This window comes from Myodes glareolus, chromosome 5 (genome assembly GCF_982192425.1).
Source record: "Myodes glareolus chromosome 5, mMyoGla1.1, whole genome shotgun sequence".
Lineage (NCBI taxonomy): Eukaryota > Metazoa > Chordata > Mammalia > Rodentia > Cricetidae > Myodes > Myodes glareolus.
The window spans coordinates 35,393,301-35,421,292 of NC_142030.1; the positions used below are offsets into that span (position 1 = coordinate 35,393,301).

Here is a 27,992-nt window from a genome sequence, read left to right on the forward strand (position 1 = left end):
CTCTAGAGCAGCTACATACCCAGTCTCTAGGTTCTGAGGCCATCGAGTGGAGAGCAGCTGTGAGGACCCGTGAGAAGGCACAAGGGTTATGTCCCTTAATGCAGGATGAGGAAGACGAGAAGGAAGCCTGAGGTAGCTAGAACTCAGCCTGCATAGACTCTGGCACAGAGCCCCCATTTCTAGTAGAGTCACAGGGTCAGCCAAGAAGATGCGAGACCATAGTCCCCAGGTGTCCCTTTCGGTGTTCCTGCTGCTGCTGCTGCTACTGCTGCTATTGTCTGTGCCACTTGCCCCAGTCCAGAGTTCCCTGCGCCATCACTCTGAACCAAATCCCTACCATGAGATTGCTGCTAGGTTATATGGTTATGAAGACTGGAGGTCAAGGCAGGCGGAGGAGGAGGAGGAAGAGGTTCTACAGTATTGTGACGGTGACTTTGATGTTTACTTTGTCTTTGACAAGTGAGTAGCCCTTGCCACCCTGGCCCTAGATAACCCCCATGTGTTTCCATGCCCTGGTGGAACAAGGCCTGCAGCATGGTAGCTTCTGCCAGGAGAGAAGCAGGGAAAGTCTGTGAGTGATAAGCCAGGCAGTGAGTGATTAAAGGCGTGGTGGCACATGCCTTTAAACCCAGAACTCAGGAGGCAGAGGCAGGCAGAGCTCTGTGAGTTTGAGGCCAACCTGATCTACAGAGTGAGTTCCGGGACAGTCGGGGCTACACAGAGAAACCCTGTTTTTATTTATTTTATTTTATTTTTTTGAAACCCTGTTTTTAAAAACCGAAGACAAAAAAAAATTTTTTTCTGGAGAGATCCAGAAAATTGGATCTCTCTTATTTCCTTTATGCCTAGAGAGGGAAAACTTCAGGAGGTCCTTTGGTAGATTTTGTCCATTTTTTTTTATTTATCATCTTTCATTGGTTTCTTCATTGAATCTGAAGAAAACGAGTGTGCACCTGCTTTCTAGTTCAAGTAGCTTTTGAGGACCAGGGGAGGGAGCCACCTGGACAAAGACTCTGAGATTCAAACTTCTGATGATTGCAGTAGGATCACAATATAAGAAGAAGGGATTAGGGGCAAGATAAGAAAGAGGACAGATATAACAGGGTGTCACTGAGAAAAAGGAGGTGGCTCCAATATGTGTTTTCCGAGGAGCACTTTGTCTGCCTGGATGACTGAAGGGGGTGGATCTGGGGCGGCAGCGGAGTGGGCTTCAGAAGCCCACGCAGTGCCTGGGAGACAGCAGATTGCAAGCTCTGTGGTGGCCATACCTAGTGAAGGGGGCAGGGAGATAGAAGCCAGGATGACACCCACAAGCCTGAAGTGGACAGAGAGGGAAGCTGGCGGACAGGAGCAAGGTCGAACTGATGGCCGCGTGCTCTGAGAGCTAGGCTCAGCGTAGTGCAGCCCTGGTTCACTGGAAAGAAAAAACGCTCCCCGCGGGTGCGCTGCTTGGCTTTTGTCAACTTGTCACGAAATAACGTCATTTAGGAAAAGGGAGACTTTGACGGAGAAGGTGCCTCCATCAGATGACCTGTGGATGTGCCTGTGATTCATCGTCTTGATTAATGATTGACATGAGAGGGCCTAGCCCACTGTGGGCAGTACCCCTTCTAGATAGGTGTTCCTGGGTTGTATAAGAAAGCAGACTGAGACAGCCACGGGAACAGGTCAGCAGGGGTGCTCCCTATGGCCTCTGACTCAGTTCCTGCCTTGAGATTCCTCCTCGAGTTCCTCTCCTGACTTCCCTTCGTGATAGACTGTAAGATCCAAGATGAAATAAGCACTTTCTTCTCTCAAGTGGCTTGTGGCTATGGTACTGGACACAGCAAGAGAAAACCAACTAAGGCTCCATGGCTGGTACCTGCCATCTCGGGCTCCACTTCTCCCTGTTCCTTTGGGTATGGTGACTATGGGAGCTGCCGGATAAAGTACATCCGAGTCACTGAGCTCTAGAGTCAGAGACTTCAGTTTCCTTCCTTCTCTGCAACACGTCACCAGGGAGTCCAAGTGAGAAAAGGGTGAATTTGCTTTAGACTGTCCTAAAAAGGAAAAGAAAAGGCTGGGGTGGGAGATGTGGGCCCAAGGCACGAGGCTTTCCTAGGTCTGTGTTTCCTGTCTTCTACTGTCTGTCTTTATAGTGAACATGGACACCCCCTAATCCCAATCCCTGCACAGCCCGTAACTCTTACCCAGGTTTCTCTGTGTCAAGGCTTTGCCTCTATGACAGCTGTGCACAAGGGACAAGATGTTGGCCTGGCTCTGTGAGGACTGAGAGCCTTTTGCTCTTAGGACTCAGTAGTGTGGAGGCCGTGCTTCTGAGTCAGTCCCTGATCCTCTTAACGCCTTCTCTGGCCTGGATTTCTTCTCTCTGTTGTTTCCCTCCACAGCCAGCAACCTGTGGGCAAGTTTCTGCCAGTAAAGGGAACTTAGCATCTGAGTGTCAGCCCTTGTTGGTTGAACAGCAGCTTGAGAGAAAATCACTACTTGCTATGGAAAAAGAGGAAGGACCTTCCTTCTGGCCCTCTCAGGGGACCCGTCAGCTTCCCTCAGGCGTCTTTGACCAGAGAAGCCCCCTTTATACTTTCTTGGGCACTTCACAGCTGACTGAGGGAGACACAACAGTTGATTTTAGTTCCTCTGATAGTGTAGTGCTTATTTTCCTTTCATTTTCTAGCTCTATGTGATGTAAAATCCATATGCTAACTGCCCATCTATCCCCCACCACCACTTATCCAAATTCTCAAAATTATTTTTTCTTTATTTTTGAGAATTCTAAGCTTGGTGTGGTGGTTTAAAATAAAAAGAAAAGTCTCATATATGATTAATCCATGCCCAGTGTCTCAGATCATTTCTTGTTGCCTGTTGGTCAAGATCTAGCTCAAACTTCACTCTCAGGTCCTTCTCCAGCAGCACATTTGCCTGAGTGCCCATGTCCCACCATGGATTAAACCTCCAAAACTGTAAGTCACCCCAATTAAATGCTTTCCCTTATAAGAGTTGCAATGGTCATGGTGTCTCTTCACTACGATAGACAGAATTTGGTACCAGGGATTGGGGTATTGCTGTGATAGGTCTGACCATGATTTTATTTGAAGGAATATAGAACATGGGACTGTGGATTAGAAAAGTAGTTGGATGCTTTAAGTACTGCCTAGTGGGGGCATGCTAGTAGAAACATGGAAGATAGTGGTGTTGAGTATGATTTGATGAACTGTGACTAAGGACAGCTGCTGAGGTCAGGCACATGTCAGGGGTGTCCTGAATGGAGGCCCAGAGAGGCCATTTCATGAAACCTGAATTGCCTTGGAGAGCCCAAGATGTTGGAGATGACAGAGCTGTGGGATTGTTCTCACAGCTCTTTTCTCAGTGCTTTAGTCCATTACCATCATGGTGGAAAACATGGTGGCATGTAGGCAGGTATGCTGCTGGAGAAGGTATTGGGAGATCTCTAAGTGATATACTGTGACACTGTGTATGGCTTGAGCATAGACCTCAAAGTCCACCCTCCTCTCCCCGCACAGTGACACACTTCCCCCAACAAGGCCACACCTCCTAATAGTGCCACTCCCTTTGGGGTCCATTTTCTTTCAAACCACCAAATTTAAAAGAGAGCTGCTAACAGGGAGTGGAATCAGCCCAAGAGAAAGAAGTGTGTTGCAGTCAACAAAGCTGAAAGGAGTTGGAGATCTGAAAAGCATTTTTGACATCAGACATGGAGATGTAGAGTTTGGAGTTTGCCCAGCTGTTTCTCAGTCTTGCTTTGGTCCAGTATTTCCTCACTATGTTCCCTTCCCTATGTTTTTGGAATGATAATGTATATCTTGTGCCATTATTTGTTGGATGTCTGTGATCTGCTTTTTTTTTTTTATTTTAGTTTTACAGGGAATTCCAGTTAAGAGATTGCATGAATCCCAGAAAAGACTTTGAACTTTAGACTTTTAAATAAGTTTGAGGTTGTTATAGACTATGGGGACTTCTGAAGTTGGGCTGAATGCATTTTTGCATTATGACATTGCTACAAGTCTTTGGGAGTAGAAAGTAGAATTTGGCAGTTTATCAGTCACTTTCTTCTGTGTCCTGCAGAATGTCTGGCAGGCTCTTTCATGAAGCCGGAACCCTGAAGGACTGTCTCACCTTCTTTAGGCAACTTTAGCAGTCATTTTTCTGCAGGTGCTGCATGTCCAGTTTATATAACATACCATCAGGAAGTCCAGGCAGGAGCAGTTTCTCTTGGCTAGCAAACTCAATAAGGAACCTCTTCAATGTCCATCATCTTCTTGAACTAGATTGGTGCTGGCAGGAGCAGATATGCCTCATTGTTGAGAAAAGCTTTAAGTTCTTAAACATTTTAAATGCCATATTCTGTTAGTCCTTTAAAGGTTTGAAGAATAACTATCCATCTGACATATATCTCTATACATCTAGAAAACCTAACATGACTACAAGCTTGACTATTATAGATTGCTATTAACCTATATTTATTAATTTACATTACAGTTTTAAATTAGCTGCACAAACACAATACCTCAATCGAGAGCAGAAATATACATATAACAAGATTGACATTAAATTTGTATCAATAAACCAAGATCCATACCAATGCAAAGTTAATTTGCATATCATATCTCCCCTTAAATGTAAACAAACATTTATAAAAAATATTTGTAAATTTGGACATAGTTCTTCCCAAACTGCTTCCTGGTTCTGGTTGGGTGAAGTATTTTGAGGATTTATGGAGACCTTCTGGGGGATCTTGGTCTAACAAACCACATTAGCTGAAAGGAACCCATAGGTTCTTGTCCTCTGTGGAAACAAAAGCAAAATCTCTTTTCCAAAGCAACATATTCTTAGACTCAAATTTTGAAATCAAGATACCTTTAAAATATATATGTTGGCTTAGCTTAGCAGCCCATATAATAAAATGTCTCTCTGTACTTAGCTCAAGCTCCTTCAATCAAAAAATTCAAAGAAGACACAGTAATATACAAAATCCAAACTCTCTGTTGTATATCCCATCTTTACATGGTTTATTGTTTTTACTCTGTTACCTTTTTTACAAGTTTAATATTTATTTTCTTATCCTTACTTCTTTAATTTATAACTGTCTGCACTCTTTTATATTATAACTGTCTATACTCTCTCTTCTCTCTATATTTCCCTTCTCTCTCAAGTCTACGTACATCTATCCAACACTGTTTACCCATTTAGAGGTCTTTTTCATCTGAATTTGTTTTTATTGTGTGTGTATCTGCAATTATTTTCTGACCAGGAGTGGTTTTTTTCTTTTAAATGCTAAGCAGGCATGGCTAGGAACAACTCCACTGCCCTGCTTGCTTGCTGCACCCAGCTGTCTCTGAGAGCCATGCATACTGTCCCAGCTCCAGGGTTGTAGCAGATCTATGTTACCATTAAGCACTTTGTAACATGCTGTTCACAGACCCCATTTAAGTGCTCAGCCTTCTAAAAGAGCCAGAGCTGTTCACACAACTAGTACAAACCAGGAAGTCTTCCATAAAGAAGCTACACAGCCTTCACTGCCAATGCTGCATCAGGAAGACTTCCCTTAAAGGAGTTGTGGTGCCCTGCTCATTGCCAGCAAACAGAGCCCATCTGGAAAGCAAATGTAGCTACCAAGAAGCTGTGCTGAATTCTGTTTTTATTATGTGTCTAAAATTTCTTTTAAAACTCTCTCAGGTTTTATGTGGATGTCTCCTTTGGTGACTGTTGTAAAAGGAGTGGCAGGCTGCATTCCCACTGCCTGGCTCCAGGCCAGCTTTACCTGAAATAACAACACACAAATTGTATTTATTTAAACACTGCCTGGCCCATTAGTTCTAACCTCTTATTGGCTAGAACTCTCACATATTGATTCAACCCATTTCTAATAATCTGTATCGCCACTTGACTGTGGCTTACCAGCATGAGTCTAACCAGTGTCCATCTCAGAGAAGAGAGCCATGGTGTCTGCTTGACTCTGCTTCCTTTGTCCCAGCATTCTATTCGGTCTACTCCATCTATATAAATTCTGCCCTATCAAAAAGCCAAGGCAGTTTTTTTTTATTTAACCAATGAAAGTAACACATAGACAGAAGACCCTCCTACACCATTTCCCCTTTTTTGTTTAAACAAAAAGGAAGGCTTTAACTTTAACATAGTAAAATTACATATAGCAAAACAGTTATCAAGCAAGAATTACAGTTACGATATTTATATCTATTTTATCTTTTATCATAACTAAGGAAAACTATAACTATAACTAACCATTCTTCAACTCCATCAAAGACTCCAGAAGGATATAATATTACCTAAGCAAACAAAAAATAAGCAACTTTCAAAACTCTAAATGACAGAGACATCTCGCTGCCTGGACAGTCATCCAAAGTTCTTTTGTACCATTGGGGTATTCATCTTCAACCTACAGGCCCATAGTTTCCAGCAGACATGTTCATGAAGCAGGAAAATTCAAAACAGTTCAGTCACTTTTTTCTGTGTCCTGCAGAATGTCTCACAGACTCTTTCATGAACCAGGAACCCTGAAGGATCATCTCACCTTTAGGCAAGTTCAGCAGTCCTCCCTCTGCGGGTTCTCTGTGTCCAGTTTATACAACAGTCCAGGCAAGAGCAGTTTCTTGCCCAAATAACTAACCAGCTCCATAAGGAGCCTCTTCAATGCTCATCTTCCTCTTGAAGTAGATTGGTGCTGCCAGGAACAGACGTGTCTCATTGTTATGAACAGCCCTAAGTTATTAAAACATTAAATGCCATATTCTGTAGTCTTTGAAAGATATGAAGAATGCCTATCTGAAATATATCTATGCACATCTAGAAAATCTAACATGACTATAAGCTTGACTATTATCAATGATTATCCATTAACAACCTATATTTCCTAATTATACATTATACTTTTAAATGAACTACACAAACACAATACTTTAATCAAGAGTAGAAATACATATACATTTAACAAAATTGACCTTAAATTTCTATCAATAAATCAAGATTTATACCAATGTAAATTATTCATATCTATATCATATCCCCCTTTAAATGTAAAAGAACATTTTTAAACAATATCTGGGAATATGGACATAATTATTTCTCTCCAAACTTCTTCCTGCTGTATGGGGGCACTGTTAATTAGGTCTTTCATGGCATAACCTGTCAGCTAGGTTCATCTTAGTTGGCAGTTGAGCAAAGTAATTTTTTGAGGGTGTTCACAGCAACCTTTCAGGAGGGCGTGGTCTATCATACCATATTGGGATAGATGCAATCCACAGGGTCTCATCATCTGTGAAAACAAAAGAAGAATCTCTTTTCCAAAGTATCATATCCTTAGATCCAAATTTTGAAGTCAAGAAAGCTTTATAATACACATGTTGGATGAGCTTAGCAGACCACAAAATGAAATGTCTCTCTGTATTTAGCTCCTTCACAGTCAAAAAATTGAAAGAAAATACAATATATAGAATCCAAACTCTCTGTGAATTTTTCATTTTTACATGGCTTACTTTTCTTTATTTCTTTTAATCTATAACTATCTGTACTCTGTCTTTTAAAAGACTTTACTCCCTTTTTTAAAGCATTAACTTTATTGTCTATATTCTTCTTATTCTCTCTCCCAAGCCTATGTATGTCTATCTAACACTATGACCCATTTAGAGGTCTTTTATGTCTGAATCTGTCCTACTGCATTGCCTGTAACTTTTTTTAACTGTCCAGGAACACTTTTGCTTTGCACTTTCAAATCGTTAAGCTCTTAAGAATCTAAGCTGTGACATTCCTATGTCAAAAACAGGTACTGCCTGCTTGCCCAAGCCAGTCCAACATAGCGGAGCTTATTGCCTGTGTTGCTGCTTGTGCCTCTGAGCCGCAGCACGCAATGACCCCCTTTTAGGCACACACAAGTCTAGTTGCCATCAAATAAACCATAGCGCTTTACTCTAAATGCTCCATTCAAAAGCTCTGTCTCCCACAGGAGCCTGACAGAGATAGCGATGGCAGCACAGCCCAGAAACTGGGATTTCAAAGTCTCCACTTTCTGGTAGACCTGATCCTGCTGCCTACTCAGGCAGGAAGAGCTGAGCCACGGGCATAGTCTCAGGTACTTTGTTCCCAACCCCGAGTGGGCACACAAACATTCTGGCCCAGAAATGCTCCATAGCTAGAGATTGCACAGGCAGCAGGGCCCAGGAAGCCACTTTTTGAAATGGCGCAACTTTTTTTCTGTTGCTTTTGCTGAGTCAGGACACCCTAGCAAACAGTAAAAAGCTATGTTAAACGCTATATTTGTGTCTACAATTCCTTTTTAAGCCCTCTTAGGTTTTACGTGGAGTTAGGTACCATGTTGGGCAGCCAATCTGTTGTAAAAGGAGTGACAGGCTGCTTCCACGCCAGCCACCCAGCTCCTGGCCGCCTGGCTAGTTTACATCCGAAATAATTACATGGAGACTGTATTCATTTAAACACTTCCTGGCCCATTATACCTAGCCTCTTCTTGGCTAACTCTCACATCTTAATTAACCCATTTCTAATAATCTGTATATCACCACGTGACTGTGGCTTACCGGGATGAGTCTAACCTATGTCCATCTTGGAGAGGAGAGCCATGGCTTCTGCCTGACTCTGCTTCTTTCTCCCAGCACTCTGTTCTGTCTACTCCACCTATCTAAGCTGCTGTCCTATCAAATGGCCAAGGCAGTTTCTTTATTTGACCAATAATAGTAACACATACACAGAAGGCCCACCTATTCCAGGTGACTACATGGCATCTCCTCAACTCTACCTACTTTTCTCCTCTATCTCTGCTTGGAATTGCTGCCTTGTTCTATTCTGCCCTGCTGTAAGCCAAAGCAGTTTTATTCATTAATCAATGATAACAAAACATATTCACAGCATACAGAGGGGAGTCCCACATCAGCTGGGACCTGTGATGTCAGGGTAGCCATGACCAGGCCTGTACCTACCCTCATGTGAAGGTGCCTGAATGAAACAGCCTTCCCAATCAGAATGTCCAAGTTTGGTAGGCTCCTAGGAAACTTGGATACTAAGTAACTTTAACATGTACAGAACCTTCCTCTGTGTGCATGTGTAAGAGAGAGAGAGAGAGAGAGAGAGAGAGAGAGAGAGAGAGAGAGAGGAGAATGTGTAGATAATGATATTAAAGTGGGACTTTTAAGGAGACAGAGGAGGAAATAAGACCATGGGAGAGGGGAGGGAAGTTGATAGGGGGCAATATGAGAAAAGTAGAAAGATGTGTGATCCACTTGGCTCTCCCATCATCCACTTCACTCTGATGACTTAAGTCTCATCTCCTTGCAGGTCCAGTGCCGTGACAGACTGGGCTGGCATGTTCACAGCCTGGGAAGATATGGTGGAGAAATACCTGAAGTATGTCTGTGCCCTAAAGACTCCTGTCAGGAGGGGTCCACTGGCAAGCAGATTAGGTTTTGGGGGAGGGCATGGGAATCCCTTGTGGAGTGAGTACAGATCAAAGCTAGTGTGCTAGGCAGACCAGGGGACATAGAAGATTGGTCCCGTGGATCTCTTTAGAATTAGCTAATCCTGCCTCAGAAATGGGGAACAAGAATGAGAAAGGGTGATTGGACAAGTGAAGGACATGACGGTCCAAGTGCCAGGTGGGTGGGAGGGACCCATGGAAATATTGTTGTCAACTTGCCTGTTCAGCATGTATGCTGGATAGTTTTAGATGTCAGCTCCCACCACCTAGAACAGTCTTTCTTTTTTTGCAATCTTTTCTCATTTTACATGGCTATCCCCATTTCCCACTCCCTCCCCTCCTCCCACTCCCCCTACCTTCCCCCATCCATTCCAGAGAGAGGATAGGCCTTACCATGGGAAGTCAAGAAAATCTGACTCATCACTTTGAGGCAAGCCCAAGGTCCTCCCCCCTATATCTAGACAGAACAAGATATCCCTCCAAAAAGAATGGGCTCCAAAAAGCCAGTTCAAGCACTAGGGATAAAACCTGGTCCCACTCCCAATGGCTCCAAAGACTGCTCAAGCCTCACAACTGTCCCTCACATTCAGTGGGCCTAGTTTTGTTCTATGCAGATTCCCCAGCTTTCAGTACAGAGTCAGTGAGATCTCACAACTCAGGTCATCTGTTTCAGTGGGTATCACCATCATGATCTTGACCCTTTTGCTCATATTATCACTCCTTCCTCTCTTGAACTGGTCTCTGGAAGCATGGCCCAGTGCTTCACTGTGAATCTCTGTATCTGCTTCCATCACCTGCTGGATGAAGGTTCTATGATGACAATTAAAGTAGTCATCAATCTGATTACAGAGGAAGGACAGCTTAGGTATCCTCTCCACTGTTGCTTAGAGTCTTAGCTGGAGTCATCCTTGTGGATTCCTGGGAATATCCCTAGTGCCATGCTTCTTGTTAGCCCCCTAATGGCTCCTTCTATCAAGATATCTCTTTCCTTTCTCTCCTCCTCTGTCCTTCCCCCTTCATGAGCATACTCTCTCATGTTTGAGTAATTATCAGATTGACCTGTGGGTATGTACATCTTTGTGGGCTTGCCTTGATCGTTAATTGAAGGTGTACAAAGACCAAGCTCATAGTGCCCTGAACTACATAGAACAGGTGAAGTAAGGCAAGCATGGATGTATTTGTTTCTCTCTGCTCTTGACTGTGGATCTAATTCGAGCAGCTGTCTCAAGATCCCCTCACTGTGATTTCTCTAAAACTATCACCTATCACCTAGAAGTGTAAGCTAACAATTCCCTTTCCTCCCCCTTAGCTGCCTTTGCTCAGGGTTTTCTGTCACAGAAAGTAGGAATCCATTTAAATATGTATCTGTGTGTGTGTGTGTGTGTGTGTGTGTGTGTGTGTGTGTGTGTGTGTGTTGGGTTTGGAGCACAGGAAGGGAGCATGGGGTCATCTTAGCAATCTTTCTTCCTAAGAGCCCTACATTTCCATAGGCTTCAGAATCCTTCACTGAATTTGTCTGGACTCCCCACCTATGAAATGTCCCCCATGCAGAAGAGATGGGGTTGGAGCAGAGATTTGGCTTATCCCATCCCTGTTGTTTCCTATCGGGCTACTGACCTGTTACATCAGCTTCTCACAACCGTGTTTTGTCCTCAGCCCCAATCTGCGGATGTCCTTCATTCTCTTTGATGATAAAGTTACAGTCAAAATGCCACTCACTGCAGACAGGTAGGTACTGTCTGACTACAAGGCTTGCCTTGTGGGTTGGGCAAGGCATCTCCAGGCTCCAGAAGACCTCCATGTGACTTCCATTGTCCCTAGGGTGGCTGGCCAGCACCAAACTGACTTCTAACCCCAGATCACCAGTCCCCTTAAATCCTTGCTTCACTAGAACCCACGGCCCCTGCAATTCCAGAAATTCTCCACTCTTTCCCTCCGTCACACTCCAGAATCTTCCCTTGGCCCTGATTGTGAAAACCTGTAGGATCTAGGGAGCCAGTAGGGCAGATATGTGTATCCCCTCAAAGTTTTGCCTATGCATGTTCTATTCTGAGTTGCTCACCATCTCCCTGGACCAGTAGAGTGAGCAGGGAGATAGATGGACTGCATCTAGTATCCCCTTTGACTATAGGTAGAGAAACCTCAGCATGAGACTATGAATGCCCAGAACTAGGTACTAGGAGGAAGTATGAGGGACAGGCAGCCACTGGGGGAGGGTGGCCCTTTTGTGTCCACAGTCCCAGATGCTAAAAATTGGAGATCTCTGTCTATCTGAAATGGAAAATTTTGGATGCCCTGTCTGGGATTCCTACAGAACAAGGGAGACAGAGAAGGAGGCATGGATATGTGGAATTGGAGGTGTAATGAATTATGGGACCCTCTGTCCAGGGCCCTTGGAGAAAGCTAGAAATTAGGAGGGAAGTGGGACGCACCCCAGACTTATAGAGATAGCACCCCAGAAGGAATAGGGAGGGAATCTCTTCGGGGCCTGAGGAAGGCATAGTGGTTTGGGTTTGGTGTTGGAGACCAGCCACGACAAAAATACCTCTCGCCAAGATAAAGGCATGGGAATTTAGAAAAGAATATGAATATAATAAAATATAGAAGCATATAGGACAATATGGGGAGGGAATTCCAGTGAGTACTGAAATTCACCCACATTTAATTTCCAATGGCTTAAAATACCCCTTACCCCAAAAGGTATGAGTAAGACAAAAGACTGCATTAACAGGATACAAGGAAATAAACATATCAGTTGAAGGCTGAGGGCCACATTCCTAGTTAAATATTCTGTTGCTAGAGCAAAACTTTTACACCCTAGACCAAAACAGTCTGTAGGCAAACCACTCCCTGGGTGGAATCCCACATTATCTCCATAAAGGGAACTGGAACTTAGTTGGGTCCTTAGACTCTTGTTTGAGGTAGGAACAATCTACTTCTCTCTTCCTGGAACACAAGGTCTGGCCATTAGCCTCACCTGTTGACAACAACCTTGAGAGAACAGAACTGTCTGGTCAACAACTAGGTGGCACCTTTGTTTTGAGGTAGAAGCACAGTAACCTTGAAGGAATTAGAGGGAAATCCCAGCTCTCTGACTTCTGCTCAGTACGGAAACAGGCTCACAGTTTTCAAGCCTCCTGACTGAGTGGGAGGTAGCAGGGAGGGGAAGGAGAGTAGTAGGGAACCCAGAGAGTCAGCAGGGGCTGGGCTGGACCGAGTAAAAGGCTGACCTGAGCAGAAAGGAAGCAGCTGACCTAGGCAGAGGGAGGATGGCTAGACTGGACTGGGGAATAGAGCGAGGTTGGACAAGAGAAAAGGGGCTGGACTGGACAGAGGGGAAGGGCTGGAGTGGGGTGGGCAAGCCCTGGTCAGACCCACACTGAGGATTATGGGTATGCTGTCCTCAGCTTCTAGGCAGTGCTTAGCTGGGCCAGGCATGGGACCCTTGAAGCTTAGTCCACAGCAGGGTCTCACTGTCCCAGAAGAAAGTCACTCTGGGTTTATTCTCGGTCACTTGCTGAGCCTGCACTGCCTTGTCACATTGGATTATCCTAAATCCCACGTGTATCTCCTTCCTGCCCTAGAACAGTCACAGAGTCACTGCTGACCCCAGTGTGTTCTGTCCGCTTTAATAGCACCCGACAGACCGTGTTCCTTTCCAGCCTTGGGAGCACAAGCCTCGCGGACAGTCCTTGGGTCTCATTCTCAACGATGGGTCTTCTGCACGTGGAGTCTGCAGCAGGCCCCAAGTATAAACAGACTGACCACTGCCTTAAGTAGAACAGAAGGAAGCGTGGCAGGCCAGGGCTCTGTGGCCATGGGATAGGAGCCAGGCAGTGGTTCAACCTCACCCCAGGAGAGTGGCATGGACCTCCTCAACACCATCCACGGAAGGAAAGGAGAACGTCTATGGCATTAGGTTCTCCATTAGAAGTGTAGTGCCCCGTGACTCAGTCACACATCCCTAAGATGCCATTCTATGCCTCAAGGGTGATACAAGTAGGGCCTCTATCAAGGTACCCAAAGTCTGAATGACCTCAGAGAAAACCAAACCTTTCTTTGGGACCCACTGGGCAACACTGTCACCTTCTGAGCTTCCTCAGTGCTAAGGGGCCAGAGAAAGACTCAGGAAAGAAAGACAGAAAGACAGGGTGATGGGGACCCGGTGCTCGCCCCATGCTTGCAGTCTGTACAATGAATGAATCTGTGCAAGAGCTTGGAGCAAGCTTGGCACTGTCCGCATACCTCACCTAACCCTTGTTTCACTTCAGAAAAAAAATCCGCCATGAACTCACCAGCGTGGAGACGCTTCTGATACAAGGATTAACATATCTAAACGAAGCACTGGAAAAGGTTCGGAGGTCTAGAACCACATTTGGGTGCTGGCACTGCGTAGACTACCCCTGGGGCCATCTCACCCCATTGTCACTGAGTTTTCTTCATTTTCTGGTAGGTGAATGAACAGATCCAAATGGCCAACTCAGGAGGTGAGCTGCCTGCGCATCTTCAGTGGGGCAGGACCCACGGAGCTGGGCTTCCTACAGGGTCTGTGGGCAGATTCTGAGCCTCTTCAAGTTGGACTCTGGAAGCTGGTGCCCCCACCCTGCACAGCTGGCCCCTCTGGAGCACAGCACCCGACTCACTCACGAGGCTCCTGAGAGGGCCGGAAACTGCATGCTGTCACGTGTTGGCTTTGTTCCCACAAGGGTCCTTGGCATACAGATGGACTGGAGAATACACAGAAGAAAACACAGGGCCTGAGCAGACTAAAGACCCTATGTGTGGAAGCCAGGGCTTAATTACCGCCCCCCCCTCCCGTCAGGCTATTAGGCTACTTTCACTTCCTCCTTTGTTTGACCTGCTTCCTGGGCCTCTGTATCTGCCAGCATAACTTCCACGCAAAGCTAGGACCCATGTTCCTCCCGAGTGGAGGTCTGTGGCATTTACCTCAAATAAGTTGAACCATGTAGAAAAAAAAAATGTTAAGGAAATTGGCATTCTTTCTTCCAAGATGCGCCAGTTTGTTTGTGTTGCTGACTCACTGTGCCCACCATTACCAGAAGGGCAGCCCTGGGAATGTATCTAGAGTTGGCACAAACCTCCCTGGCATAAGGGCTGCCCTTTCCTCCTGCCATCCAGGGATAGGCTGGACTCATGGTATGTGACTGGGAGTCCTGGTCACTGGATAGCAGGGCCCTAACTCTCCAGGAGTTTTATTTAGTGGGTGATGTCTCAGGAGGCCGAGTAGTGGGGACCGCCAGGCCTGCCTGTTTTAAACAGTACGGGGCTGCAGCCCCATCCAACCTGCTACTCTTCGCTTCTTTTTCAGCCACTACAAGATCTAGTCTGGTTATCATTGCGGTTTGGGGGAAAATGTCACCACGAGTGTTGAAGGCATCTAAGAAGGAGGTGAGTCTAACCCATCCTCCCAAGCAGTTTATGCATTTTGCCTGTTTAATCAGTACCTCCTTTCTCTTAGGCTGATAAAGCTCGGAGCATGGGGGCATATGTTTACTGTGTCGGTATGGACTTCTATGACAGAAATAAGGTATCTTGGCCCAAGTAAGCAGGTGCTCTTTGAAGCCAACTGGGGGAAGGTCTCAAAGGCAGCTACCCTACCTCCCAGAGGATGGTGTGTGCCTGTCCCAGGAGACACAAACAACAGGTCTCACTGCAGAAATATATCTAACGGTTGAATAAGTTGTCCTCAGACATTGGCACCTCATAGTCATCATCACTTGAAGGCAAGAGGTTGTGTCTCACATCTAGAGACCCCTTTTGTCCCCTGTCTTCTAGCTTGGGTCTCAAGACGCATCCTCTCTCTTGTAGCTGAATGGAATTGCAGACAGCGAAGACAAGGTGTTCATTGTGGAAGGTCCAGCTACACTGTTTCATAGCTTAGTAGACTCGGTGAGTAGGGTAGAGAGAAGCAGCGTGGGTCACAGCATCTCACTGGGCCCCCAGGGTTCTCACTGCCTAGCCATTCTTCTCTTTCTTTATCAGATTGGAACACTGACCTGCCTTGAACTCAGAAGTATTGAGCCTTCCTCTCTGTGCATAGGAGGTGAGATTTGTGGAGTAGCTGCTTGGGTACAGGTCATTTGTGTGTATGCAAATGGGTACTTAGGATGCATGGAATGAGCGTGGCATGTTTGCACAAGCGCTGTGTGATATATGTGCCAGTGCAGATGTGGGTGGATGTGGTGTAAGTAGTCACATGACATATAATGTGGGTGGCAGAGTGTGTTCATATTGTGTGTATTTGTTTTTTGTACCCCCTACTTGTAGTATGAACATATGTGTATATAGTATATATGATATACATTTTCGTACAACTTGTCTATGTGACGTGTGTATCTATGTAGCACATTTGGTGTTTATGATACCAAATGGAGCATGTGTACATGTCTCCATTATGTGTGTGTTGTGTTTGTGAGGTGTGAACTGTGTTATTCTAGTTGCATAAGCTCTATGTGATACCTAATGTCACATGTGGTTCATGGGGGTTTCGTGTGATTTGTGTATGGTATGTGTGGTAAATGTATATGATGAGTGTGTAGGGTATGGGGTGTGTGCTATTGTGTGTTTGTTGTGTATCTTTAAGAAGTGTGATATGTGATACAGTATTGAAGCAAGTAAACATGGAACATTCAGTGTTGTGTGTCTTATGTACTTATGTGAACTGGAGTATGTCATGGATTTGGTGGTTTAGAGGGGGCAAGTAGATGTGTTATCTTCATGACTAGTTATAATGCAATGGACATTTGTCAAAGGGTGTGTGACAGTGGTGGCAATGTGGGCATGTATGCAACTACCATCTTTTTGTCTCAAAACAGAGCTTTTAGTTGTAATGTAGGAAAAACACACACACAGAAAGCTATCACACGCTAAGCACCCTTATTTGCAGCCTTACTGTTAGAATTGGTCTTGGATAGTGTACTATTCCAGTTTTTAAGATTTACATAGATATAATAAGATGACTTGAGACTCAGGTTCCACCATACACTGCGTGCATACAGGCTGAAGGTGAGATCAGACATCACTTCTGGAGCAACTGCATTTCACCTAAGACTCAAGCAGGATTAAAATGTGAATTTTCAGAGTGTTTCCGCTTTTGGAGTCCTGTTGAGTCTCAAAAAGTTCTCAATTTTGGAGCATTTCAGACTCCACCTGTTCAGATGAAAAATGTCCAAGCTGCATGTCAAGAACCATTTGGTTCCTCCACATCCATAAAACAGGGACAGCAACGATGTGATCATGTCAGTGGATGAAAAGGAAGAATCAGGCCTCGTGAACACCCACTGTGCTACAGGGAACAGGGGGAAGCCTACGTACTTGACAGAAATATCCACATAGGCAGTCACACTCACAGACCTGACAAGGGTACCCTCTCTAAAGCCTCAAATTCCCACTTCAGTGTGCCAAGAACATGCTGGTGTGGTCTTAGGGAAAGGCTGCCTCTTTGTTCAGGAGTTTTGTGTACAGCAGGCTTGGTCCTCACGTGGATGGCATTTGAACCCTAATAAAAAGGAGGAGAGGAAACCCCAAGTCTCCTGTGGGGACAGTCAGCTATGCAACTGCTTCCAGCCCAGATGCTGGGTCCTGGCTTTTGCCTTCTGTGGGAGCCCTGGTTCTAGATTTGAGAAGACAGGGCTATACTCACATCTAAGCTCCGATACCCATGGTACCCAGTCTGGGGTGAGGCGCCACATGTGGGGAAGGCTGCAGTGTTTCCTTCAATGGATGAAAATACTGTGCCAGGTCAGTTGGGAGATAAGAAGCAGTAGATGTAGCATTTGGAGGTTGTAAGTGCTACAACATTTAGTCTTTAACTCTTGTGGGCAGAGGCTGCTCGTTTGTTTCCCGGCTGCCCAGACCCACAAAAATCACACTGAACTATATTCATGGTGCCACTGCTTGGCTAATGACTCTAGCATATTTCTAGATGGCTTTTATATCTTAAATTGACCCATTTCTATTGTTTTACATTTTACCACGAGGCTCATAGTTTACCAGTAAGGTTCTGACTGGTGGCTCACATCTTTCTCCTTCAGTGGCTACATTGGCATCTCTCTGACTCTGCCTTCTCTTTCTCTCTCTCTCCCTCTCTCTCTCTCTCTCTCTCTCTCTCTCTCTCTCTCTCTCCCCTCTCTCTCTCTCTCTTTCTCTCTCTCTTTCTTCACATATGTGTGTGTGTGTGTGTGTGTGTGTGTGTGTGTGTCAGAACCTGGTTTGGTAACTGAGAGGTGAAGGGATAGAAGACCCTTCTATAGGCTCTCTCCTGCTTCTGGGTAAAGGAATCCAGCATTGCAACCTACCCAAGTGCTACATGTCTCTCTGGCTGTCCCTAGACTGTACATACCTAGGACTTGGTGTCTGGGTAGCTATGACAAACTCCAGGTGAAAATACAAGTTGTCATTCTCCTCACTGCAGCTGAGTCACAATGACAAGCAGCTCCAGGCACCAGCTTAACCACGGACCTGGTAAACTAGTGTTGGTCCTGTGCAAAGCTGGGATATACAGGGTACTTGTCACTTTGGGGAACTCCAAAGGCCAGTAGCCCAAATGGGTGGTAAATTCCACTGTTCCCCTGGACCAGTTTCTCTCTGCCGCCTTTTCCTGAATAACCACTCAGAGGCTTAATATCAGTTACAACTGTCTGGCCAATGGCTAGGCTATTTCTGGCTAGCTCTCTCTATTAACTGACCCATTTTTATTAGTTTATATTTTACCATGAGGCTCGTGGCTTGTTACCTCACAACTTGCTTCTTCTGCGGCTACATGGTATCTCCTCAACTCGGCCTATTCTCTCTCTCTGTGTTTGAACTTCCTGCCTAGCTTTACTCTGCTAAGCCATTGGCTGAAACAGCTTTATTATTCATGCAATAAAAGCAACACACATACAGAAGGACACCCCACATCAATGGGTTATTTCCCTGAGTTGAGTCAACGTGTGTGCCATAGAGATTGAAGCAGGGACATTGCACGGGACATCTGAAACATTCAGGGGCCAGGAATAAGCCAGGCCCATCCCCATGGAATCTGCTCAGATAAATGGCGATGAGAGAATCCTGCCTTTCTCCTGTGGGAATAGCTAGCAAGATTCCCTCTTTGTGTCCCCTGTATACTGAACTCAAAGCCAGGGAGCAACCCCACTGCTGTCAGAAGGAAATTGCTAATGAGCTATAGTCTTCAGTTGGTAAGGCAGAAGGAGAAGGTGAGAAAGGGATATGTTGGCCTCTGTCTTTTTGCAGCTGAAACAAAATGTCTTCTGTGAAAGACACCCTTGGGTGGGTCAGGGACCTCCCTTGTCCCCTCTTGTTCTAACCTTATTTCTAGGGTCTCCAACCTGGAGGCAGGGGAGTTTAGGACTGTCCCCTGTACACTTGTTGGGTTTTGCAGACTATTAAATCAGGAATGGTGGAGAGAGGTAACCAGCATGTAGGAGGCTCCACTCAGCTATATTGGCATGGCCCCTTGGTGACATAGAAGAATTTGGCCTGTGGAGCCCATGGATGTGGGTACAGACATGGCTGTTGCTTCTCATGGGGCCCTGGAAATCCTGTCCGGGGCCATCATAAGCAACGCAACCAGGGCCATACCACCTCTTCCTCACGTTGTCCTTGCAGAAGATGACCCACTCATCTTAAAAGGATATGGCTTTCATAATGCAAAGAAACTCAGCGAAGTTATCTGCAGATTCAAGTTCAGCGACTCCAAGGTCATCGGTAAGTAAACCCTCTCAGTAACTCAGACTCACGCATCTTCCACACAAATCCGTCCTCTCAACCAGGCAAACATCCGACCCTTGATAGCCCATGCCCAGTGGACACTGTGAGGCATTATGAAGAACGTCCACATAGCATAGGCAGCCACCTCTCTTTATAGGAACTTAAGAAATTGGTAAGTCCCCTGCCTCTGTGGGCATCTGGCGTAGGCTTCATTCCTCAGGGAGGCTGGGCTGATACTGACAGGTCCTTGTCACAGAATCTGCCCAGCTTGTTCACAGTTTACCCCCTCCTGAGTCTACAGATAATGCTATCTATCCACCTCTATTTTACTATTTTGCAGTATGTATCATTTTTATTAGAGAAATCATAATGAGCAATGTTAAAAGAATCCTAAGCCCTTGTAACATTGAATACAGCTGCGAGACTCAGAGCCTAGAAGTTGTACACAGAGGTCCCAAGTATAGGTCCCTTTATATGGCTGTGCTTTTACAACATAAGATGAAATTTTCTATGACAAGCAGAATTGGGTCTCATCAGCCTGCACCTTACAGTGTCTCTGCCCACCCTGATCCAGAGTGGCTGCCTCAGTGGGCCTGGTGTATCTGATTCCCTCCATCTTTCTGACCAAGCAGATTTCTGTCTTCAGTCAGTGTCCCTTTTGAGGGGACTTCCTTCCCACCCAGAATCTCAACCCTTCCATCTATGGGAGCAAAGCCTTTCCCCGATCAGGTTACTTACCTGGACTTATGGCCAACAAATTGGTCCAGGGAACAATAAACTATTTCATACACAGCATCCCTTACCCAAGATAGAAAATAAAGGGATAATATAAGATGAGATTTTAATTTTGTATTCAATGTTACAAGGGCTTAGTATTCTTTTAACATTGTTCATTATAATTTCTCTAATAAAAATGTTACATACTGCAAAATAGAAGTGGATAGCATTAGAACATTAACGCTTTTCAATAGTAAGAGTTAATAATTTCAAATACGCAATAAGAAGTTTAATTCCACTAAAATGTGGTTTACAGCAGATAACTCAAGTGGGACAGAGAAACTGTTGTTATGACCGATATGTTCCTAGCAGTGCCCCAAATGTAAAGGGCACCACTCAAACACTGAGAGGTCAGGGGCATGACTAGTGGTCTTTGTTAGATTACTGGTCTGTATGTAGGCATCACGATTGAAGTGTCCAGGTGGCCACAATGATAACTCTGCCCCAGAACATCCTAAATAGCTAAAGAGTCTGCTTGTGCAAAAATTAAGAGTGACCTATAAACTTAGTTCTGACACCAGGGAAATGTCCTTAGTGCCCCCTGGAGGACGGGCATGACAATTACTAAAGATGGCAGAGTAGTCTCCCTACCCTCTGACCTGGTCCCAGGGCTAAGGTCATCAAGGAAATTCCTGTCTCTCTTACTGGTGGCCAGAAGTCAGCAGGTACAGGGCTGTGGCTCTAATTTTGGGGAAGGAGAAACTCAGCAGGTTTCAGGAAATGGAGGTCATAACAGGGAAATGGTTGCCCTCCATCGAGTTCAAATAGCAGGACCATCAGGGCTCTCTGAGGCCAGACAGTCCAGTTCACCCCGGAGAAAACAAGCACCTAGGAAGGTGGGGATGGACAGGCAAGAAAAGTGAAATCCTTGCCAGTAGAAATCCAGCTAGCTGCCTCCTCTGGATCAAGCTTAGGAGGTGAGATGAAACTATCACAATCATGGTACCCTTCTCAGGTCCCCACAGAAATAATCCCATAAAACCTCTCTCCTGGCTTCCCTAACTTGGTAAATGGTATCCATGCAATCACACTGGCCGTAAATCTCAATGTTACCCTTGACTCATCTTAATCCAACCCTCACACCCACCAGCAAGTCCTGGGTCCTCTATGTCCAGTGTCTGTATAGCCCCAGAAGAATCAGTAAGCTTGAAAGGAAACCCAGACCTCTCCCACAGTTCTGCCTACCCACCCTTGTCTTCTCACCAGCTCAGCTCAGTTTCTTCCCTGGTTTCTTCTCACTTGTTGGTCTCAGCTTTAAACATCAGCTCAAAGAGGATGGCCGTGGTCCACAGTATGCAAAACTCCCAAGAACTGTATGTGGGTTTGAAGCACCAACCATGTGTTTTCAGTCATTACCGGAGTGTTAAGATGTCAGCTCTGCCTGCCATATGTAGCTTGGGGAGACCTGGTAGGTGTTGAACATGACAATTGACATTTTTCTCGTGTCTCTCTCTTTAGATAAAAATCCCACTGATAAGAACTTCACTGTCGTCATTTGTCCTAGACCAGAAATAGAGCAACCTGGAGAGTAAGTGCCCATAATTCTTGGTCCTGTACATCTAGAGACAATGTCGTCATTATAGTGCACAGAATTTGGTTTCCTCTCTACTGGAGAACATCTGGATGCTCTACCTCCTGACCTTGTTGGTATTCTTCATGATAGGCAGGGATTGCCCAGTGTCCAGGCCCTGTTCAGAACTGTGGGCAAGGGATGATAAGAACAAACCCCAATACCTGGTATTTCAGACAATTGTATAAAGCTAAAACAACCAACTCTGTACGCCCACAGAACATCTAGGATGACAGCAAATGAGGGCCTCTCGTGTCCTGAGCCATGCATGTGGCCATAATTGCACAAGGAGACATTTTGAGCTTTGAGCAATAATCTCTCATGGTTCACCAGCCCACTCTGAGAGGCCCAAGTCCTGGAAGTCCAGTGTTGTTGCCATGAAGAAAGTTCCTGACCCCTAGGCTGCCTCCTAAGGTCTGCCTTTCTGTGCATTAGAACCATCTCAGTTGAAGTTAGCCTGAACAACGGAAGAGATTTCCTTGCCCACACCATCCCTGTGAAGACTTCTGACTGTGTGAGTATTCCAAGTGGGTAATGGCAGAGGCCCTGTGAGCAAGCAGACTCTCCTGAAATGTCAAAGATGGGGAGGGTTCTAGGTAAGACCAGGGGCAGCTCATGATACACAAGCACTTTGGGTGGCCCATCTAGTTTCTAGAAAGATGGAGGTGCTACCCACCCCTAGCAGCAATCATCACCATCGCTGCCACCCTCCTCCATGTGACCCGTGTTTCAGAAGAGATGTTCCTAAGTTCCAAGGACCTCACATCAGTGCTATCTGTATTCCTTGCTCTAAGCAAGAATGTGACCCTTTGGGGAAGGGTCAGATAGGCTCAGCTCATGTGAGTGACAACCCATAGAGCAGCCAGGATGGTGTCTGAGTGCTAAGCTTGCAAGTGCCTGTAAGGGAAGGTACTCCTTCTTCTGTACAGATGGCAGGCTAGGGCCCAGGAGGAGGAGGGGCAAGTTCCACATTGTAGAGGTGGCAGGCAAGGCAAAGTCCTATATCTGTGGGGTGGGGGTTGGGCAAGCAGCAACCTGGCCCATTTTCTCATCGAGCTGGTCACCCCTAGTCCAGCATACTGTCATCTGAGAACACAGTGAGAGGTGAAATCCAAAGGGTGCAAAGGAGCTGGGGCTGTCCTTACCTGGGTTCAGAGCAGAGACTTGGAGCAAGGACTGAGCTAGGCATAAGACCTATCCTCCACTCCAACTATGGTACCTTGAGACCAGGTAACCTGGGAGAAAGGAAAGGATGCACTGGGCATCCAGAAAGGATGCCCTGCAGTGTCCCACAACAAAGCTAGACTGTCTGCTAAATATGGCGATCTTCCTTTCCCACAGAGACCTCCACCACTGACCACTACTGTCATCCCTGAGACCACCACCCTACCAACAACTCCCATAACTTCACCGACAACCTCTACCCCAGAAAGTACTATCCCAACGCCTACTGTCCCCACTACTCTACCTCCTCCTCCTCCACCTCCTCCTCCACCTCCTCCTCCACCTCCTCCTCCACCTCCTCCTCCACTACCTCCTCCACAACTACCACCACCTCCTCCACCTCCAGCACCTTCCTCTCCTCCTCCACCCCCTCCACCTTTGCCTCTGCCTCCCCCTCCGACTTTGCCTCCACCACTGGCCATGGTGCCCCCACCAGCTGAGCCAAGCAAGCAAGTTTTGCTCAGCACCATGGTGCTGGTGCTGCTGCTGATCCCTGTAATGCTGTGGTGGATCTGGTGGCTCTGCTGGCGACAGGTGAGCAGCCCCTGCCCACACAGGCGCACGGATATGGGACAACACCATGACACTTACAGCCCGCTGAAGCAGGAGCTGAGCGCTCTCCGGGGGCTCCCTTGGGGTCAGATGGAGCACTCCAGCACCACAGCGTGCAGTGCTTACACATGCACCCATGGGAGCATTTTCAACCCCTTACTCCAGATGAAGGTCACCTGTGGGGTGAGGGGCAACGGGACTGTTATTCATCCTCCAGTACGGCAACAAAATACATGAAATCATCGACTTGAGGAAAGTTTTGTTTTGGCTCACAGATCTGAAGGCTTTAGTTCATAAGGTCCCATTCCTTAGAGCCTGTGGCAAAGGGGCATATTGTGATGAGACCGTGGGGCAAGGAAGTCCACACCTCATCTCCAGTTCTGAAAGAGAAAGAACCACTCTAGGACACACGGCCAATGATTAACTTCCTCACACGGCTCCCCCGATGTCCACCCTGGGCTGTATCACCTCCAGAGAGCACCATAGGCTGGGACCAAGACTTTAGCCATGGGGCATCTGAGGAACTGTGATCTAAACCATAGTGCCGCCAAGCCTTCATTTCACTCCTCTTTCCCCCTCTAGCCTCCCAAGGCACAGCCCTCTCCTGCACCACAGCCAAAGGTGAGTCATTCTTTGTATCTTGTGACCAGCAAACGAGGTATTGTGCAGCCTGTACCCAGGGCCTCCCACTCCTCAGAAAAGATAAGCAAAGGCTGCAGTGCTGTGGGACTCTCAGTGTCACCAGATAACAAACAGACTTTGGTCACACGATCGGTGGCTTTCAGGAGACTCTCGTGAACTCTCTTTGATGCTGAGGTTGCAGCTTCCTGAGAATAGGCTTCTCTGTCAAGCTCTGGTCCCCATCCCCATGTTGGAGGTCTTCTTGCTCCATTAGATCTGTCTTCATCCCTGTCTCCTGGCAGGGTAGAGGGACTGGCTGGGATCAGCCTAGGGACCCGAGGGATAAGGGTGGTGAAAGAGTCCCAGCTAACCCTGAGCTGTGAGGGGTGTCACCAGGGAAACCCAGGAGCAAGGTGGATGAGCATCTGTGGTTCACATCAGGTGAGGATCAGAAGTTGTAGTGAGAGACTGGGGCTGGTGGACCTCTGTTTGGGATGAGATAGGAACAGGATTCCTGTCTTGATGGGACTGTGTTGGTCTGGGTAAGGATGCCCATGCAAAGGCCAGAGACAGATGGGACATTTGCCTGCTATTGTTGGCCTAATGCAATTTCTAGGCCAGGCTTTTGCCAGCAAGGGAGAACCAAGGATAGATTGTCAATTTGTGAAACCCCACATACGAAAACTGTAGGGAGCATGGATTCACCTTCAGTTACTTTGGAGGACCTCTCCAAGATAATAAGGTGCATCCTATCGTTCACCCCAAAACAATAGCTGAGGGGCCCTGCAATGCCAGATGCTGCACAGGACACACAATGCCCCTTTCCAGAAGCTGCAGACAAAGCTCAAACATGTTTCCCACCCTTTGACCAGCCCAGAAAGAAGAAAGAGGGCTCTCCTCCAGCGTCTCCCCCAGTGCCTGCACCACCAGTGAACGTGCCTCCCATCGTGATCATCTGTTGCTGTACCTGCTGCGACGTGTGTGTGAGCAGAGACATAGAGGTGAGAGGACCCCACGGAGGTCGTGACTTCAGGCTGGGTTCAGGGTCACAGGCTCACCTAGACCTGAGAGCAGTGTCTGGGTGTGGGAGGGAATGTGGCTCGGTGGGACAGACCCAAAGCCATTGGTTTGAGATCACATCCAGTGCCTGTTCCTCCCCTTCCCCCACCTGAACTCTCTAAATGCTGAAGTCTCCCTTTGGCAGTCTAAGTGTAAGGACAGTAGCCACTGTGCACTCTAACTAGCCAGTCCCGTCCCTAGTCCTCAAAGTCATTGTTCTGACCCCAGCAGTGTCTCTGGTGTCACCCTTAGGAATGTGGGAAGTCAAGGCACACTGAGTGACAAAGATGCTCACGAAGTCAGAGACAGTAAAAACAGCGAGGCTTAGCCCTGCATAACCTCTGCCCTCCGTGAAGGTTGCTGAAAGCCAGTGGCCCTGGACTCTGGGCCTCTTCATGCACATGGAGAAAAGGAGCTGGCCCAGGTGTTTTTGCTTCCTGCTGACACAGAGACCCGACAAAGGCATTGCAAAGGCCTTGTATGGAGTCAAGCCCTGGGAAGCAGCCACTCAGTCTGAGAAGGTCTAGGTTCATCATGGGGAGGGAGAAACCAGCAGAGAAGCAGCCCTGGGCCCTGGGCAGAGAGGACTCATGATGCCAACTTTGAGAAAAAAAAAAAAAAACCCAGCTCCCATCGGACTTGGTTCTCTTCTCTACTGATCTTTCTCTGTGAGGGACTTCTACCACTTCATTTTGAGAACCTTGGGTTCTCTATAGTCATTCAGGCCAGCAGAGAGTCAGTCCTGCCCCTTCCATGCCTGTGGGTGACCAGAGAGAAGTCAATCCGCACTTTCCAGAAACCGAGGATGCTTCTGACAGTTACATGACCTAGCCCTGAAGATCCTGCTCCCACCCACTCAGGGCCTTTAGCATCTGAGCCACAGAATCTAGGTTACAGGGTCCCTCGCCATTAGAGCCAGGGATCTTCCAGCCTCTTGTCTTCCTCTTCTCTCTGCTCTGGTCCAGGGTACCTGCTTCTGAACAGGACATGGGCCTTTAACTTGCCTCTCAAGTGTGGCCCCAGGTACAGGCCCTTCCATTTTCAGTGCCCCTCTCCAGGTCTGTGCCCACAGCATGGCTCCCCTAAAGGCCCAGCCTTGCAAGCACACAATCCCTCAAGCCTCTACACATCTCCAAAGCCAGGTACTGGCTTTTCTTTCCACATAAACACTGCTTTGTCCCAGATTCGGAAACTCTGTCCTACAGCGAGCATCCCAAGCATTCAAGCTTGTATACTCCCCAAGGGCATGCTGGGGATTTCTTCCTGGTTCCCTAGGAGAGTCCTATGAAATGATGACCACTGGGCCTTCTGGGGCCGAGTCCATGACCACCTTCTTCCTCACGATTGCATCTGCTTTTCAGGGCAATGTGACCGTGTGCAACTTCAATCCCCTAAGCCGCCACCAATTGCCACTGATGCGGTCTCAGTCTAGTGACCAGGTAAGTGAGACCCAGGGCCACTCCTAATGAACAGAATGACCTTTGGTTTCTTTTGGGAAGAGCTGGGGTCTTGCTTTGGAGGGATTGTTTGTTTTGCCTGTACTGGTTTCCCCCTGGTTTGATTTGTGTCAGAGAACATGGGCGTGCAGAGCCGTGGTCTCAATATAAGCTGAGAAAAGCCCAACACGTGGGACCTGGTGCTCATGAACCCCCCAGGTGGCTTCTGGACATGGCACTTAGGCAGTCCATGGCTGATCACAGGTCCAGGAGGACTGGCTGGCAGGCATGATTGACAGTACTAGATTGCCATTGCTGATAGACCTACCAATTACTAAAAGTGCCCAGCTATGGCTTAACCTTGCATTCACCCCGTTCCTGCCCAGCATGGATGTAGCTCTCAGCCTCTGTACCTGTCCTGAGATTCTGTATCTGGGAGTCTGGAGCAGAACTCTTTCTAGAACTGAAGCCTCAGCCTTCTTTGGCATGTAGCCCCCTCATCTACTTGCAAAGTGAGCCTTCCAGGGCCCCACTTGCCTGCATCTTCCCAGGGAAGCTCCTCCCACTGCCCTGAGACCTCAAAAGGAAGCTTCTGATATGTCTCCTGGTGTTCATCTCATGGAGACCCTTGGGTTGCACAGGGTCTCCCACCCAGGTCCCCAGCATGTCTTCTCCCTCCCCAAATCCTAACTAAGATACAGAGTCCCTTCTGATAGGAACAACAGCCTCTGATTCCAAAAATTGGGGCTCCAAATCATTGGGACCTCACACCAGGCCAGCTTCTGCCTCTAGCACCGCATCTAGAAAGAGAGTAGAGGCTGGAGGACAGCTTCCAGGGGAGAGGAGAAGTTTATTCAGGACCACTCTGTGTTGAGTAGGGACCGTACCTTCTGAGCTAGTTTCAATGACACTTTTGCGCCCTCATCTTTCTTTTCTCTCCGCAGAGGCAGTGCATCAACTTTGACCTCCTGAAGGCCCTCTGCTCTCCTGTTCCCTGCACCTCTAAGGCCAGCCTGCCCCTGGCCTCCTGTTATCTGGGCCATGATCTCCCAGACACTTGTTCCCAGCCACTTCCTGTCCAGGAGTCTCCCAGAACCCCTCTGTCATTCTCTCCCATGTAGCAGGCCCCAGAGCCAAGACCAAGAGGTCTTTGCTGCTAAACTGGACCATGTATATCTGTTCTTGAATTTTAATTTTGAAAGAATTTGGAGCTGCTTGTTAGTTGGAGTTGCTTATTAGGAAGTTTCTCATCCGGAGATAAGCCTCCGAAGTGTTTCTGCTGAGGTTTACCAAACCTCCTGGTGTCACGTGACTAGGTATGGATGAGTCCCACCACTTTGTCACCAGATCTGTGACACATAGGGTTCTTATGTCAAGATCTCCATGAGCAATCCCAAATGTATCCTGATTGATCCTGAGTAAGTTTAATAGCTGCCGAGGCATCCCCAGGGCTATATATGTGTACCACTGCACCTATCTTTCAGGGAGATTTTGGGGACCCCAAACTGAGGTCCTCATACTTGTGTGTCAAGTACTTCACTTTCTAGCCCCCTGGTTAGTC

General features: G+C 46.9%; 1 protein-coding gene across 1 annotated transcript; it reads left to right on the forward strand.

Moving 5' to 3' along the window:
- Positions 1–27,976, forward strand: LOC125391790 (anthrax toxin receptor-like). Its single transcript, XM_048421377.3, has 17 exons — positions 1–459; positions 9,322–9,390; positions 11,117–11,188; positions 13,732–13,813; positions 13,914–13,947; positions 14,790–14,869; positions 14,940–15,008; positions 15,290–15,370; positions 15,464–15,524; positions 19,091–19,189; positions 21,428–21,497; positions 21,975–22,053; positions 22,881–23,297; positions 23,898–23,936; positions 24,809–24,937; positions 26,357–26,434; positions 27,376–27,976. Exons 1-17 carry the CDS (start codon positions 209–211, stop codon positions 27,550–27,552), a joined length of 1,887 nt encoding a protein of 628 aa, XP_048277334.3. The 5' UTR covers positions 1–208; the 3' UTR covers positions 27,553–27,976.
- The last annotated feature ends 16 nt before the right edge of the window (positions 27,977–27,992 follow it).

Excerpts from the sequence above, each read along its gene's own strand:
- LOC125391790 (XM_048421377.3), top strand. The coding sequence starts at position 209 with ATGCGAGACCATAGTCCCCAGGTGTCCCTTTCGGTGTTCCTGCTGCTG. Across the intron at positions 14,870-14,939 it reads TGAAGGCATCTAAGAAGGAG|GCTGATAAAGCTCGGAGCAT; the intron begins GTGAGTCTAACC and ends CCTTTCTCTTAG. Across the intron at positions 15,525-19,090 it reads TTCCTCTCTGTGCATAGGAG|AAGATGACCCACTCATCTTA; the intron begins GTGAGATTTGTG and ends TTGTCCTTGCAG.